Here is a 15,169-nt window from a genome sequence, read left to right on the forward strand (position 1 = left end):
TAAGCAGATCAATTATAAGTGGCAGTTGAAACTAAGTTGCCTCGGTTTGATTTGTTGTTAATCCCGAGAGGACTGCCGTCTAAGAGGGGAAAGGTCACGGTGTTTGTCGTCGTCCACATCCCGGCGGGCTTCTCACCGAAACATGGGCCAAATCAGTCCAAGCAATTATCCCCCCTGCAATGAAACCTCAATTTGTTAAAGAAACATCTCCACATCCCGGAAGAGGTTGCAGAAAATCGAGATAGGCAATAGTTAATCGTGGGGTATAGCGGGGAGGACTATTCTGGGGAACCTCGTGGGTGATCCCCCAGATTGATATTGACGTTTGTGGGGTCTTAGTCTTGGAATACTTAAGAAACAGTGGACACCTTTGTTGTCGTCGATTCTGAATACTCAGTCTCAGTAGACACATTACTCGAGATCTCATTCTGAACCTTCGTCATGACGCTCGCCGGGACCAAGCATGCGTCTCCCACCAAGACGGCTTCGTCTGCTGTCCATGTTGAGAAAAACCTGCCACAACATGTCGCAGACACTGAGAAGCCATGGCAAGCTGTAGCCAAGTATCCCAAAGTCTTGCTTTATGCTGTTCTCATCAACATCGGCCCTCTTCTGTTTGGTTACGACATGGTCATCATCGGTGCTGTCTCATCACTAAGACAGTTCAAGATGGACTTTGGTGAACCTCATGGTGAGAAGTGGGTTATCCCAGCTCTTTGGATTGCTCTCTGGAATAGTTTCCTTCAACTCGGTGCTGGCTCTGGTGCTTTTTCTGCGGGAGTATGCCAGGACCGTCTTGGTAGACGAGCCACAGTACTCTTGGGGGGTCTGCTGGGTTGTGTTGGCGCGGCTGTGTCGTTCACCTCTTGCATGCCCGCGACCATGCTGAACCGCCGCATCTCTTTCATGATGGCCAAGTTCGTGTTGGGTGCCTCTTGTGGCCTTCTCATGTCAGCTTGCCAGACGTGGATTTCTGAGACAACCCCTAAACATCTTCGTGGATTCTTTCTCAGTTTCTATGGCTTCAACGTGGTAAGTGTGCATAGTCTAGGCATACATCGCGACCTTTTACTGATAAGCTGTTATTAGGCCTTTGGTCATTTGATCGCTATCGCGGTTGTCTTTGGTGGATCCAATGGCGCTGGTCGCAACTCCTTCCAGATCCCATTTGCTACTCAATGGGCATTTGGCGGCTGGGCCATGGTTGTCGCCTTGGTCCTCCCAGAGAGTCCCGTCTGGCTCGCTTCCCGAGATGAGATTGACAAAGCGCAGCGTTCTCTCAAGAGACTCGGCGCGTCTGACATGCTCCCACAAATCATGCGAACACTCGAGGAAGAGCGTAGCCAGAACGTCTTGAACGAAGGCGCCCCTACTTATCGAGAGTGCTTCCGCGACACCAACCGTCGCCGCACCTTTCTTGCCATGTTTCTTACCAGTATCCAACAGGCCATTGGCATGTCCCTTATTGCCAACGCTGCTTACTTTCTCACCATGGCTGGCATGTCGTCACGATACTCTCTCATGGTTAACCTGATTGGTATCTCATCGACTATGATCGCTGGCATGATTTCATGGTACACGATTCCCCGCTATGGACGCAGGAGGATGATTCTGATCAGCCATTTCGCTGATAATGCGGCGTGGTTGGCTATGGGTATTGCTGGTTGTTTCTCGACCGAGGCTGCAAAATGGTTTGTACTCTCCTATACTAGCATTGGATCTTTAATGTTAATAATATGACAGGATGGTTGGTGTAGGTCTCGTACTAGTCGGCTTCTTCAACAGTTTCGGAGTCGCCACCGCCGTACCCGTGCTCCAGTCTGAAGTTTCATCCGTTCGACTGCGTTCCAAGACATCAGGCATTGCTTTTACCTGTCAGTCTCTTAGCATGTGGGCTTTTAACTTCTTTACTCCGTACATGTACAACACAGACCAGCTGAACTGGGGAGGCAAGATTGGATTCTTCTTCTTTGGCCTCGGCTCCATCTCCTTTGTCGTGTCATATTTTGCCATCCCCGAGACGAAGGGAAGGACATTTTCGGAGATTGACTACCTGTTTGAGACTGGTGTCAAGCATCGCATGTTCCATAAGACGGTTATTGGTGGCGGTGAGGAGATGGACGAGGATGATGGTGGCAAGTCTAAGGCATTCTAGATGGGCCGCGATTGTAGTTCGGATAAGCTGTCTGATGGGGATTGTCGTGGGGGCATTGATTGCGTGGTGTCTGTCTTAAGATACCATTGGCAGGCATAAAAGAATGATCAAAGCTGGGAGCAAGCCATGATGGTTAGTTTATTATAACGAAATGAGAATATATTGTGTTTGAATAAGTCACAATACAATTCTTCGTTTTCTGTATTCCACATCTTTTCGCATTTCTCTCTCTTTCTTTTTCGTATTCCTTTCCGAGATATCGTCTCTTGTATCAGAACCTTGTGACCACTTTACTTGCACGGAACCATTTCACTCACGTTACTGATCACGCTAGCCTGCTTATACATTCCATAGTAGTAACTCTGCATCGCTACTCTTTCTAATTTATTGTAGCCTTGCCTGTTGATCATAATCTGGCTTATGATCTCAAATCGGTACGTGATGGCTTTTGAACTGTGCTACTTGAAATCCCTGCATAGCTGTTACGGCAGCAGTACAAGGACGGGCTAAAAAGAGAACTGTCCATTTGACACTTCAGCTCGCGTTTCAGATGCATTGTCATGGCATAGAGACATGTGACTTGGACGATTTCTGCCACAACAAGACCTATGAAATAGCCAACAGGGAGTTAGGTATGTCCAAATCCAATCACAAGGCTTGCTTAGGTAGTAGCATCCAAATTTCGCTGTGAATGCCGATGCAGGTGCACGTATCTCTTGTGGTCAACAGTATGCTCGTGATTGAGACAAATAACAGGCTAAATTATCTGGGCAAGAAGTAGTCCGAGATGGGTAAGTGGGGAGCGGACGCGGATATACAGCAACGAAATAGGCATAAAAGTACCGTAGTCATGGTCGTTGGTTGTCAACCGATTCTTAGAAAACGAAACTCCGTACAAAATAATAGCTGGTAATTTGCCTTCTCTCCACTCGTTATATATCTGCAGTGTCATTCTTCAACCGTGGGTGGTCACTGTCGGTGTGTTTTCAGGCGTCAAACAAAGTTACCTGGTCTGTCCCAGAACATCCTTCTATCCTCGACATTTTCAGCTGGCTGCCCTTAAATTGAACATTGCTGTTGCCGAATAAAAGCGCGGATCGACGCCGCCGAGGTTGATGTGCTGCAACATCGCCATGACATGCCATGATGCCGGAATGTGGAGGTTTCGGGATTCGATAGTCATGTGTCTACCAACATAGGCAGGTGTTGATTAATCACAGGAGTCTCAAACGCCATACATCGGGCTTCACTCCGATGGCAGTTCAGCCCTGTCTAATGTAACCATGCTGGGACTTTTAATTCGGAGATGTTGGCGTTGCAATAGGAACATCCTTCAAATGGGACAATTTTCGTCACATCTTGTCTTTGAAGTTACATATTTTTCAAGTTAAAGAAATATAATTAAAATCTTTCTTAACAGCTATCTAATGATTTTTACTGTCTCTGACATTATCTCAAGACAGCGTCAGAATATTCGACGGTCCATGAATCGGTAGTCACCATGTCCCAAGAAACAGCACTTCTGATCCAACAAAGATTAATGTAGAATATTGCTCAATAGCCAATATCTCCAGTGTAAGTGATGCATCTCTAAGATATTTCAGGTTTCTTGAGCATGTGCCTGTGCCATTTTGAACCACATTCAGACGTAACACATGCTGTTATATAAAGCATGGCAATGACCTACGGAAACGACAGTCCTATTGCCTTGGCCCCCGAAAATAGGTTTTCCTTCTGTGTAAAGATCTTTCCAAGATTCTGGAAGCAAGGGACTGGGGCTTACCCACTTTCGTAGTATTCTAGAATGTCGTTATCGATATCAATAAGATACAGAACTGCATACATGACTCTCGCAATGGATTTCATGTGGGAAATATAATTGTATTGGAGGCGAAGACCTGCTCGAGAAGCAGTCCTACCAAACTTAAGACGCAATCTGCAAAGACATGGCCAGCGGTAAACCTGAACCGTCGGTAATTAGAACCATGAACATTGCCGCCGGCATCATCAAAAGCAGTCCCCTTGACGTCACACGTCTACGAAGCGGTCAGAACGTGTCTAACGAGGTTGATCATTGCAGAACTGGCTTTTCTATCACTAATATAATATTGCCAAGGCGGTAGCTAAAGACCAAGCGGCTAGTTGATCTCTTTGCCTCGTGGCGCTATTGTTTAAGTCCCTTCTTTTCGTACCTGACTCCAGTTGCCGCTAGTTTACAGCATTATGCTAAACTTCCTGACTCAATATTGGGCATTGAAATGTACACAGCCGCAAATATTCGCCCGGTCTCAAAGGTGAACGCCTCTAGCACAGAGTCGATATTTATTTCCCGCGTATTATCGATAGGGCTCTCATCTTTGATAGCCAAGGTATGGCGCATGAACGAAGCAAGGGTATTGTGGCTTATGGTCGGTGAAAACACGGGCCAAGTTTTCAGTGTGGTGGGCTAGTCACTAACTGTTATCTGTTAGAATCCATAGATGTACAGCTTGATGCGTCACGAAGAAACACTTCACCGCGGTTCCGCGGCGGAATGTAAGGGCCTTATGATTGATGTTATCTATGACTAATGGGATAAATTTGTCTCCTAAGGCCAGGAAATGATTCTCTTACTGCTTTCTGTCACTATCCCTTTCCTGTTTGAATTTAGCATTCACTGTTCCTCTGCCAAGCTTTCTTTGGGCTATCGGCTTCATCGTTTACGTGGAAAGTCTCGAGTTTGGTATCGCACATTGAAAACGGCGAAAATTCATGATCTGATAACCATCACATTTCCTATTGTCTTGTCTTGGGAATCAGGCCATATAATGTCCAGCTATTGTCGACCAACAAGGGTCAGAGTCTCGGCACACGTAGATTCACTCTTCAGTGTTGGTGATATCAGCCCAACTGGAGAAAAAAGGTCTCAGCCACTGACATGAGTACAGTAGGTGTGTGTGGTTCTAGGCTTGGATCCATTTCCATAACCTGTATTATCCAAAAGTTAAACCTAAGTGGCGGTTGTCGTCAGTGTCGAGAAAGACCAGACCGTCTTTTCCGGCAACATCAGGTACCTGACCAACGATTAATTTGTATGCAAGGTACAAGAAGGGTCCCTGACTAAGCCGGCCATGTTAAGTGTAAGCGAATGGCGTTTATAGACTGGAATGCGACACGTCCTAGCCCGGTAGGATCAGACGACGAATTACCGGATACGCTAACTTTGGAATGAGACACAAAACTTAGATGGTTTGGGATCTTCGTCTGAAGACGGACGATGACTTGAGTTTTAAAAGAGGTTGCTGGCCGGTCCGACGACCCTTCCCAGCGAATTTGCTTTCCTTCGCACTCATGTTACTACGACTTACCGGTATCGATATATTATCGACTAAAGCTAGCATCAAGCACAAGCCGCCTTGCCCGATATCGAATCGAACGACCCTTTAACTTAGCTCGACTTCAACAGTAGTACTGAACCAGACCAAAGGACTGTCGAAGACATGGCTCCAGGCGCATCAGCACTTCTTGTCCGTACCCACCGACGACACTCCGAAACACCTGCTGACAGGTTTCTTCACAGATTATGGAATGGACTCTCATCTCATTGTCGACGTTGGTAATTGCCGCCCGTATATGGCTCCGACTAGGCCTTCAGAAGCAGCGTCTGCTTGGAAGCGATGTATGGATGACGTGTGCGTGGGCGATGGGCATCATCACTGCCTCGTTTTGCATCACCTATGTGCACATGGGTGTCATGGAGGATGGTATAGACCCTAGTCTGACGAATTTCGATGCATCAGATGAGAGGAAACAGTTGATCCTCAAGGTACAAATCACTGTTACTGATAGCTGTGTACACCACGAGCTGACACACTCATAGTTACTCTGGATAAGCGTTCTTCCCTTTGTAACGTCATTCTACCTGTGCAAGGCTGCACTACTTGGTGTGTATCATCAGGTAATTCCGAGATTCATGACAAAAAGAAGGGCGTTTCTTTGGGCAACTGTTTGCTACGTCGTTGCTTCATTCGTTGTCACGGTCGTTCTCCTGTTTACAATTTGCACTCCCGTCGACCGTTGGTGGTAAGTCTCTCTTCTTCTTTTCTACACATATACTGAGGCATGAATAGGACTTTTGATACCGAACGCCAATGCAATAGAGATCCACTTATGTCATTCTTTAGGGCCATCTGGGCCCTCAACTTCTCCTGCGACATTTTCAGTAAGCTTTTACTCTCCTTACATCTTCAAATGAGATGGACATGTACTAACAGATCAGTCTTTGTGCTCCCTTGGTTGATCGTGCCGGATTTGATGATCAAGGGATGGCTTCGCATCGGCGTATACTTCACTTTCCTTCTTGGCCTAATCAACATGTCTCTAAGTATTGTCCGCTACACCAAGGTATACACCGGTGTCGAGGCATCACTAGTCACGATACGTAAGTCTTGAGCATTACCCTCAACGACCCCTTGATACTTACACGTCTCTAGACTTCTGGAACTCGCTTGATTTGTACATTGGTCTTGTCATTGCCTGCCTGCCCGCGTTGAGACCCTACTTCAAGTACGCTACCGAGTCGCGCGCCTTCAACTACATGAGAAGCAAGACCGGTACTCGTGGTAGTAGTCAGTACACGACAAACGCGACTACTGCGTCATCTCATGCTGTCAAGCTTTCGCAAGTACCGCCCAAGGGATCATTTGACGGATCGGAAGATCGTCTATCACAATTATCCTTGGTCCATGTAAGGCCTGAGGATGAAGAGAGATACTAGGTATGGACAGAACTAAATAGATTCTATTTTTGAGCGGAATAAAATGACGGGTAATGGGAGGACTGGCATCGCATCTTGGATCATGCATTGTTGTTCATAAGTGGGTTTGGATATGGATAGTAATGAAGTCAAAGACATTTGTTTGGAAGTCAAGTCATAAATAATGAAACCAGCGTACCTGAATTGATCTATTGCATTGGCAAAAATAAATAATACTTTAAACATCAGTCTATCCTAATCTATATGTTACAACAAATGAACCATACATTTTACCTAAACTCTAATGCAAAATAATAACCCTACCCAAGTACCCAATTTACCCAAATACCTCCAGAATCATGCGCTCCTTAGGCACGTTTTGTCTCCAAACATCAACACTGTCTGCACCTGTCATTCCTGATCTCTTCTCCTCAGCAAACAGGATTGGACTCAAAACATTCATCACACCATCAGACACCTTCTTCCCACTGCAGACCATGACAATAGCACCTTGAGCCCACTGCTTGGCTAGAGTCTCACTGTGCTTTGTAACCAAGCCTTGCACATACTTGCACTGAGAATCTGGGTCTCGACTGTAAGCTCGGTGGACGGAGACTACGCCCGCGCGAGAGTACTCGTCGAGTTGAGCGCGACAAATGTCATCCATCTTTGCACCTCTGCAACCAAAGAGCAGAGTACAAGGTGGGAGAGCAGTGCGCTGGCTCTGCGCTTGCAAAAAGCGCTTCTGCAAGTAACCAAGGAATGGTGCCAATCCAGCGCCCACAGCGATCATGATGATTGGCACCTTGGGTTCAGGAAGCATCATCGTTGTGCGCAGCTCCGGCCTACAGGGTCGCGGTTCCACTAGGATAGAATCACCTTGTCTCAATTGAGCCATGTAGTTGGTAGCAAGACCGCCCGGTCGAGAAACTGTTCCCTCTTCAGCTTCGACCACAGAGAACAGAAGCATACCGTGCCCTTGCTTCCACTCAGGCGCTGAAGCGAAGGAGTATGTTCGGGGACGCATTTGAGGTAGCATGGAGAGGAATGTAGAGAGAGGCATGTTGATGCCCGGGTACTTGCGTAAGATGTCAAGAAGGGACATCCGCTGCTCCTCAACTTCAACGGTGTAGTCATCACCAGCAATACGCTCAACGCATGCCTTTGTGTCGTCATCATCAGCAAAGTCAGCCAGTCGCTTGAGACTTGTCCGACTGACAGTCTGAGACAACTCAACAAGAGAACTGAGAAGACTAGAGATGAGAATTGGTGTATCAGTCGGCAAGAATGTCGGCCTCTTGGAGGATATCGTCAACGCAGTATCGCTATCCACTCCAAAGCACGACATGGCCTGCTCCACCAACTGAGGCGGGTTCTTGGGAAGAACCAGAACGTGATCACCAGGTGTGTACTCCATATCCTTGGGCAGTTTCAGCAACAGGCTGTGCTTGCGAGAGACTCCAGGATATGTGAGGAGTGTGTTCTCGACGACCTCGGCGCGCTTGAAGTTACCGCCCATATCATTGTTCTGGGGCTGGATGACGGTGACGTTCAGCTCTAGATGAGAGTCGTCAGTTGGCGTGACACCTTGGCGCTTAGACAGTTCGGTGAAGAGCTTCTGGTTCTCCCAGTCGTCAAAGTCGGAGTACAAGCGACCAGTGCTGGCGTCTGTGAGACCGATCTCGACAAGTCGCTCTGCGCCGGCGTCTGCCAAACACTTGTCCAGGATCTTGGGGATCTTGAAGTATGTGGAAACCCAATCCTTGTGGCCTGTAATACAGTTAGTCAACTGAGCCACAAATTGTATCATCGAATAGTGCACTTACCACATCCGAAAACTGCAAACTGGACACCCTCCAACTCCCCAGGCTTTAGCGACTCAGCCCACTTGGTGAACTCTTCCGCGTTATCAGAAGGTCTCCCGTCATACGAAGCAGCGAGTAAGATATTAGGCCCATCCTTGGAAAGGTTCTTCGTAGCCATGTCAAGAGGCAAAGGCTTGGAAGGCATGAACCCAGAAGCGACGCAATCAGCAGATAGCTTTTGTGCCAGTGCTTCACACGTTCCAGTGTTGGAGCCGTAGAAGATGGAGATGGGCTTCAAGTCCTTGGCATTGATGGCGTTAATGCTTTGACGGCTGGACAGGCTGGGCTGTTGGCTTGAAAGACTAGGAGCCTTGAAGAGACCAGAGACCTTTCGGTCGTTGCGGAGTTTGGCGTGCATGTTGAAACCGTCGGGCTTGATAGTGAGGGACTGCTTGATCTTGAGCTTGTAGCTTGGGTCGGCTTTGGAGAGTTCAAAGTTCTGTAGGATCATGACGGTGATCTGTAGACTCTAGTGTTAGCAGTGTATATCGGAGAGGCTCAAGGGTTAGACTTACCAGCTTGGCTTCTTGCCAAGCAAACTCACGACCGATACATCCTCGCATACCGTTACCGAAAGGCTTCCAAGCATTCTTGGGTAAAGCCTCAAAGAACTCATCAGCCATGCGTTCAGGTCTGAACTCCTCAGCATCAGCACCCCAGACTTTAGGGTCGCGATGGATAAGATGGAGGAAGCAGAACAATGATTCATTAGCAGGGACAGCGTACTTGCCGCCAATAATCTCATCTTTGTGGGGTGTAACAAAGAATCCTGGGGCAGTGGGCATCAGGCGGAGAGTCTCTCTGAGGATCATGTTGACGTATGGCATCTTTGTTAGATGATCGACGTTCAAGGCCTGGTCGCCAACCACCTCGTCGACCTCTGCCCTGGCCTTCTCAAGAGTGTGGGGGTTTTCGAGGAGATAGTAAAAGGCAAACGACAAAAGACCTGAGGTGGTCTCGTGTCCAGCAATAAGGAAAGTGATGAGGTTCTGCACGATCAAATCATCGCTCATGCCCTCTCCTGTCTTGGGGTCTTTGCCTTCCATCATGGCAGTGAGCAAGTCTGTTCCCTCGATAGGGTTCTTGCGTCGTTCTTGGATGAGCTCGTTACATGTGCCCTTCATGATAGCGGCGTGTTTGCGGAATGCGGACAGTGCCTTGACTCTGCATGCGCCAATGAAATCGGGAAACATGGATTGTTTGTCGGCGTCGATGAGGGCGGCGACCATGCTGTCGACAAACGGGTGCATCTTGTCGTTGCTGTAGAAGCTGTTGAAGCGGTATCCCATTGTGCATAGGGCGATGGTATCTAGTGTGAGGCGGGTGAAGTCGTTGGCTACGTCGATGGTTGCTGAGGGTCCTAGACGAGCCCTGGAATAGTTAGTCGCCGATCAATTCGAGATACAGTAGCGTACGTACCACTTGAGACACAGTTGTTCAGAGACATCTTGCATGTCATCAAACATTTCTCTAATCTTGAGAGGTCCAAAAAGAGGCATGAGAATACGATGCGCAATTCCCCAGTCGTGGTTGCCATGTTGTGCTGTGAAGAGACCATCTCCGGCCAAAGGTCGTAGCTTATCAACACCGCCGGTAACGATTTTGTGGAATCTTGTTTCGTCGCATAGTTCGTCGAGGAGATCGCGGCTGCATATCATAACCTCTCTGTGGCCACCGAGTTCCAGAGAGAAGATGGGTGCTAGGAGGTCAGCTTGCTTCGATGGCAACAGTGGGATGGGGAAGTGACGAACCGTATTTTTGACCAATGTTTATCAGGGATGTGAGAGAGTCGCTGAGGTCGAGATCGAAGAGGTTGCCGAGTACAGGGAGGCCTTGGATAGTTAGTGGTGTGGTGCTTTGGTATTGAATTAACGGGTTTACCTTTGGGGCCTGGAATTTGGCCACTCTTCTTTCCACCATCTTTGATCGCCATCTTGTCGAGTTGTGTTGTGGAGTGTTGTCTTGTGAAGTGATGTTGGAACTTGGTCGTTGGATCAAAGGCTGACTACTCTTATTATTATAGTTGTTGTTGTTGAAGTGGTTGTTGTAGACTTATTGATTGAGTTGGATATATTGATAATGATGGCAGTCAAGTCACGAACGTGGTCAGGATATAAACAAAGAAGAGTTGCCAAACAAACATGTAAGATTTAAGCCATGTAACCCATTTCTCGGCCGTCAAACCTACGCTCCCCGAGAACAACTCATCACTCTCCCGGATTTGCGGACACTCCTACCACCGGCAACTTGCATTGACATGTCATCACTGCCGAACATAACGCCCGCGGGGTCCGCCCTAAATCAATTCAAGACATCATGTCTGAGACGGACGTATGCTAAAAATATGGACAGGGATTAGACCAGGATCATCCGCTAAGCCTTGGGCAATCCCAGCCCGCGGGACCCATCTCGGCACTCCGCGGGCATCCGAATATGCAGTCAATGCGTGGCCTTGTAGGGTAGATGATGATTATTTTACAATCTATTGGCTGTTTGATTAGAAGCCATGTGTAGATGATGTGGATGGGCCGATATGGAGGATTTGCCGCATGCTTGGTCAAGATTTGGATTTGGGACTATTGTTTCCTTGATGTTGGCATCATACGATACAGCTTTAACAATCGGACGTCGTTCAAATATCGGTGGTCATCTGAGGTCTATGAAAAGCTTAAGTTTCTCAAAATGTGTCATAAGATGTGGTTGCAAACTCCTCAATTCACTACATAACCAAAGCAATATCATCTATCTCGCTAAACCTCAATCCATTGATTCCATTCTTGCCTCGCAAGTTTCAGACAGAGACCCCATTTCCTGCTCCTCCCTCACATCTCTCTTCTTCCACAACCTCACAAATCTCCACATCTTGACACCCGCCGGGACGCCAGTAGAAACAGGTTCCGGTCTGGCTCTACGTACAAGAAACCACTGGGCTGTCATCAGAACCATAGCACTATTCCACACAAACGCTGCAATCATGCCAAGCGAAACTGACCACGCTGTTGAAATCTGGATATAGCATAACCCCATAACTGAGAGATCATCAAAGCCGTCTGTGAGTACGAAACCAGATAGCATGAGAATCACTTGGCAGACAAACATGTCGAAGTAGTGAATATTCTGAAGCCAGCGCATACCGCGTGCCGTTCGACGCAGACGGTTGTCGAAGCAGCAACCGAAGAAGAATAGGATAGATACGAAGCCTGCAAAGACTACTGTGATAATTCCGATAACCTGATTCCTCGTTAGTTTGTTATTATTTGTGTGCTCCGGTAGTCTTACCCCATGTTCTGTCCTAAAATGATCTGATGAGCCCATCCCGAGGATTCCCGTCACTAAACCCGCGACGACGAGAGGTGTAAAGACGAGGATTCGTAGGGCTGACTCCCACTTCTGAACTGTTATCTTTGCTACTGGTCGATTGATAAGATCACAAAGCACCGTACTCGACTCCATCAGTAAGATAATGGGGTACACCAAGAAGAAGGCAATAATCATGCTCAGCCCTGTAGGACAGTTAGCTATCTAGTACCAAAGACGCAGGGCTTTCAACCTACCATGAACGTAAGACAAGGTGATATACGAATCTTGATCCACGCCGTTGACAATATACTCTTTCTTAGCAAAGTCCACAGTGTATGTGTTTCCAGAGCTGTTGAAATGGTATGGACCCTGTTCTATATAACTGTTGTTCCATGACTGCGTCTCGGATAGGTTCGCGCGTAACAGGTATAGAAGGCCAGAAACACCTGATTGGGGCCAACACGTCTCTCTCGAATTGAGACTCGATACTTGGTGCTTGAGGAAGTCGGCGACATATTCTTGTCTAGAGACGTTGGCTATCATCTCGGCAATCTCGACTAGCGTTATCGCGCTCATGGTTGAGATAGCTTGACTGAGTAATGGGGTGATAAAACCGGAAAGATCTGGCCGATTAGACTAATAAAAATTGCGCGCTGAATCTTAGTCACAGGGTAGGAAGAATCGTAAGTTGAAAACTGAATAAGAACAATAGATCTGTTGTCAAATTTGCACAGGAAACGTCTACAAATTAAACATGATCCGTCTCACTGGCAGACCCCAACAATGCTGGTAAACTCTGTTTTCGCGATGCAACGCAGCGCAACGTAATTCGCTCTCTTCTCGCGTTCCGGAAGCTCGGACATAAAGACGAGACGCATTAAGCTTGATAAACCCTGTTTCACAATATGTCATCAAAATAGAAGCAAAGCTATTGTATCCGTAAGCGGCACTTGGACGAAGCTTCAAAAGGCGATAGCAGACTCCAACTGCCGACCCTAGTAGGTCCACATCGGGCTTTATATCTATACCCCTTGCACCGCCTCGAACTCGTCGTGTCCCGACGTGCCGGGTATCCGAATAGTATCTAGTCTGGGGGACATGGGTATACGAGTAAAGTTCATTCGGGTGGCCGACCGAATCCGAGAATGTGCCCGCGGACCATGGGGGCCAAATTGAGGGGAACACTAAGTAAATGGTGAAACGACACCAAAGATAGGTATCAGTGAGAATGTGGTAATTGAGGTATTGGAAAGAATGGTATAAAGTTTTGGAGATCTCGAATTTGTAAATCGTTTTTATTTATTTATTCACACAGTAACTCATTCGGCATCGAAAATAACCATCATCATGTCTCCAAAGCCGAAAACTTATATCCGCCGACTGGGTTACATGTAAGTGTCACGATCCAACTCCGTGCCTTCCGTCGCGGCTAACATCAAGTTTAGTGAGCTGTACCAGTCCGGCATGCACAACCTCGATCACTACTGCAGCACCATCACCACGTTCCGATACAAACTACCGCTCTCATTAGCAAACTTCCGAAATCACGAAAACCTGGTCACAAGATTCGACCAAGCAGTAGCCCAGACAGTCGCTCAATTCCCTCTCCTCCAAGTCGGTCTCGTGGGCGAAGGTTCGAAAAAACCAGTCTGGGTTGAGCTTGATACTGTAGACTTGTCTGACCATATAATCTGGGAGGTGAGATCCGACTCAGTGGGTTATGAAGAGGAGTTTGAGGCAAATCTACAATATCAGCTTGATGCCAAGTTCGAACACCTCGAGACGAGACCGGGATGGAGACTTCTCTTGATGCGCACACAAGCAGAAAGCTTTGTGGACGTCATGTTTGTATGGAACCATGCGAACATCGATGGCATGGGCGCAAAGATCTTTCTTCGCACACTGCTCAACAATCTTTCTCAACCATCTCCAGTTTCACCTCTCATCCAAGGCTCAAGGGTCATGAAGACTGCGATTTCCAGAGACAACTTTCCGCAACCGCAGGAGAAGCTTGTCAAGCACAAGGTGACCATGGGTTTTGCTGTTTCCGAGATCTGGCACAGCTTTGGTCCGTCTGCTTTTGCTTCCTCGACTGCAAAGGCGCGATGGGCACCTATTCACCCTGCGCCTTATATCACGCGCCACAAATGCATGGATATCGACGCTATCACACTAAAGACTCTCCTCCGTCTTTGTCGGCAGAACGAAACTACACTCACCGGTCTTGTTCATGGAATTGTACTAGCATGTCTATCAGTTGACCTGTCAGAAGGCAAAGCCAACGCCTTCAACGTCGGCACATCAATGGACCAGCGTCGACTCGTGACAAAGGAAAATCGCAGGGCAAAGTGGGCTCATCTAGACCCCACGACCAGTGTACAGAACTGTGTGGCTTCCGTGTATCACAATTTCGGCCGAGAAATCGTCAGTGACATTCGCGCTGAGGCACGCGTTAACAATTGGCCCGCCCAACCAATCCCTAGCCTTGAGCCACACATCTGGCGCGCAGCCGGGATGATCCGAGACGATATCGAGGAGCGTGTTAGCCAAGGTCTGACCAATACCGTTGTCGGTCTGATGAAGCTTGTTACAGATTGGCAAGACTATCACAAGACCACAATCAAGAAGCCACGTGAGCTGTCTTGGGATGTTACCAACCTTGGTGTGGTTGACAACAAGCCCGCCAACGGGTCAGAAGATGGTTGGGCGGTTGAGAAGGCCAGGTTTAGTCTCTGTGCTGACGTTGCGGGGCCAGCAATGCAGATCAACATGGTGTCGGTCAAGGATGCCGATTTGACGATTGAGATTTCGTGGCAGGACTTGGAGGATCTCAATCCCGTTGGGGAGAGGTTGACGGATGAAGTGAGAGCCTGGTTGATGCATCTGGGTGCTTGATACCCTGGGTAGATGAGGCTGTCGTTCTTGGATCATATTTCTTTTTAGATTGCGTCATAAAGATATACATAAAGAGTTGTTAGACATAGAAGTATATTGGCATAGAAATAGACTAGAATCTCCTATTCCAACTATATCTTTCCTTCAGTGATTGTCATTGCCAGACTGCGGCATGCGAGTTGGGACATGGGTCTTGAAGGTAGAGGTGGAGTTTGTGAC

General features: G+C 47.7%; 6 protein-coding genes across 6 annotated transcripts; 4 read left to right on the forward strand and 2 right to left on the reverse strand.

Annotated features, from left to right (window-relative positions):
* Nucleotides 1–441: 441 nt before the first annotated feature.
* On the forward strand, nucleotides 442–2,155 carry FGSG_07594 (uncharacterized protein; the record flags this gene model as incomplete). Its single annotated transcript, XM_011329074.1, has 3 exons — nucleotides 442–1,032; nucleotides 1,090–1,691; nucleotides 1,744–2,155. 3 exons carry the CDS (start codon nucleotides 442–444, stop codon nucleotides 2,153–2,155), a joined length of 1,605 nt encoding a protein of 534 aa, XP_011327376.1.
* A 1,946-nt stretch (nucleotides 2,156–4,101) lies between these two features.
* FGSG_13168 (uncharacterized protein) lies at nucleotides 4,102–4,891 on the forward strand (the record flags this gene model as incomplete). Its single annotated transcript, XM_011329075.1, has 4 exons — nucleotides 4,102–4,221; nucleotides 4,279–4,524; nucleotides 4,636–4,690; nucleotides 4,806–4,891. The coding sequence occupies 4 exons, from the start codon at nucleotides 4,102–4,104 to the stop codon at nucleotides 4,889–4,891; spliced, it is 507 nt and encodes a 168-aa protein (XP_011327377.1).
* A 902-nt stretch (nucleotides 4,892–5,793) lies between these two features.
* Nucleotides 5,794–7,089, forward strand: FGSG_07595 (uncharacterized protein). The gene is made up of 5 exons (XM_011329076.1): nucleotides 5,794–5,960; nucleotides 6,015–6,217; nucleotides 6,265–6,356; nucleotides 6,414–6,575; nucleotides 6,628–7,089. Exons 4-5 carry the CDS (start codon nucleotides 6,449–6,451, stop codon nucleotides 6,909–6,911), a joined length of 411 nt encoding a protein of 136 aa, XP_011327378.1. The 5' UTR covers nucleotides 5,794–5,960; nucleotides 6,015–6,217; nucleotides 6,265–6,356; nucleotides 6,414–6,448; the 3' UTR covers nucleotides 6,912–7,089.
* Nucleotide 7,090: 1 nt separating this feature from the next.
* Nucleotides 7,091–10,688, reverse strand: FGSG_07596 (uncharacterized protein; the record flags this gene model as incomplete). Its single annotated transcript, XM_011329077.1, has 6 exons — nucleotides 7,091–8,660; nucleotides 8,717–9,215; nucleotides 9,271–10,126; nucleotides 10,175–10,454; nucleotides 10,507–10,587; nucleotides 10,637–10,688. 6 exons carry the CDS (start codon nucleotides 10,686–10,688, stop codon nucleotides 7,228–7,230), a joined length of 3,201 nt encoding a protein of 1,066 aa, XP_011327379.1. The 3' UTR covers nucleotides 7,091–7,227.
* An 824-nt stretch (nucleotides 10,689–11,512) lies between these two features.
* Nucleotides 11,513–12,631, reverse strand: FGSG_07597 (uncharacterized protein; the record flags this gene model as incomplete). The annotated part of the gene is made up of 3 exons (XM_011329078.1): nucleotides 11,513–11,986; nucleotides 12,035–12,258; nucleotides 12,310–12,631. The coding sequence occupies 3 exons, from the start codon at nucleotides 12,629–12,631 to the stop codon at nucleotides 11,513–11,515; spliced, it is 1,020 nt and encodes a 339-aa protein (XP_011327380.1).
* Nucleotides 12,632–13,402: 771 nt separating this feature from the next.
* On the forward strand, nucleotides 13,403–14,950 carry FGSG_07598 (uncharacterized protein; the record flags this gene model as incomplete). Its single annotated transcript, XM_011329079.1, has 2 exons — nucleotides 13,403–13,446; nucleotides 13,501–14,950. 2 exons carry the CDS (start codon nucleotides 13,403–13,405, stop codon nucleotides 14,948–14,950), a joined length of 1,494 nt encoding a protein of 497 aa, XP_011327381.1.
* Between the last annotated feature and the right edge of the window lie 219 nt (nucleotides 14,951–15,169).

Source organism: Fusarium graminearum, chromosome 4 (genome assembly GCF_000240135.3).
Source record: "Fusarium graminearum PH-1 chromosome 4, whole genome shotgun sequence".
Lineage (NCBI taxonomy): Eukaryota > Fungi > Ascomycota > Sordariomycetes > Hypocreales > Nectriaceae > Fusarium > Fusarium graminearum.

What these genes read in the sequence shown, in the direction of transcription:
- FGSG_07595 (XM_011329076.1), top strand. Translation starts at nt 6,449, where the DNA reads ATGATCAAGGGATGGCTTCGCATCGGCGTATACTTCACTTTCCTTCTT. An exon ending in GGCATCACTAGTCACGATAC is followed by an intron (nt 6,576 to 6,627) that starts GTAAGTCTTGAG and finishes ACACGTCTCTAG; the next exon opens with ACTTCTGGAACTCGCTTGAT.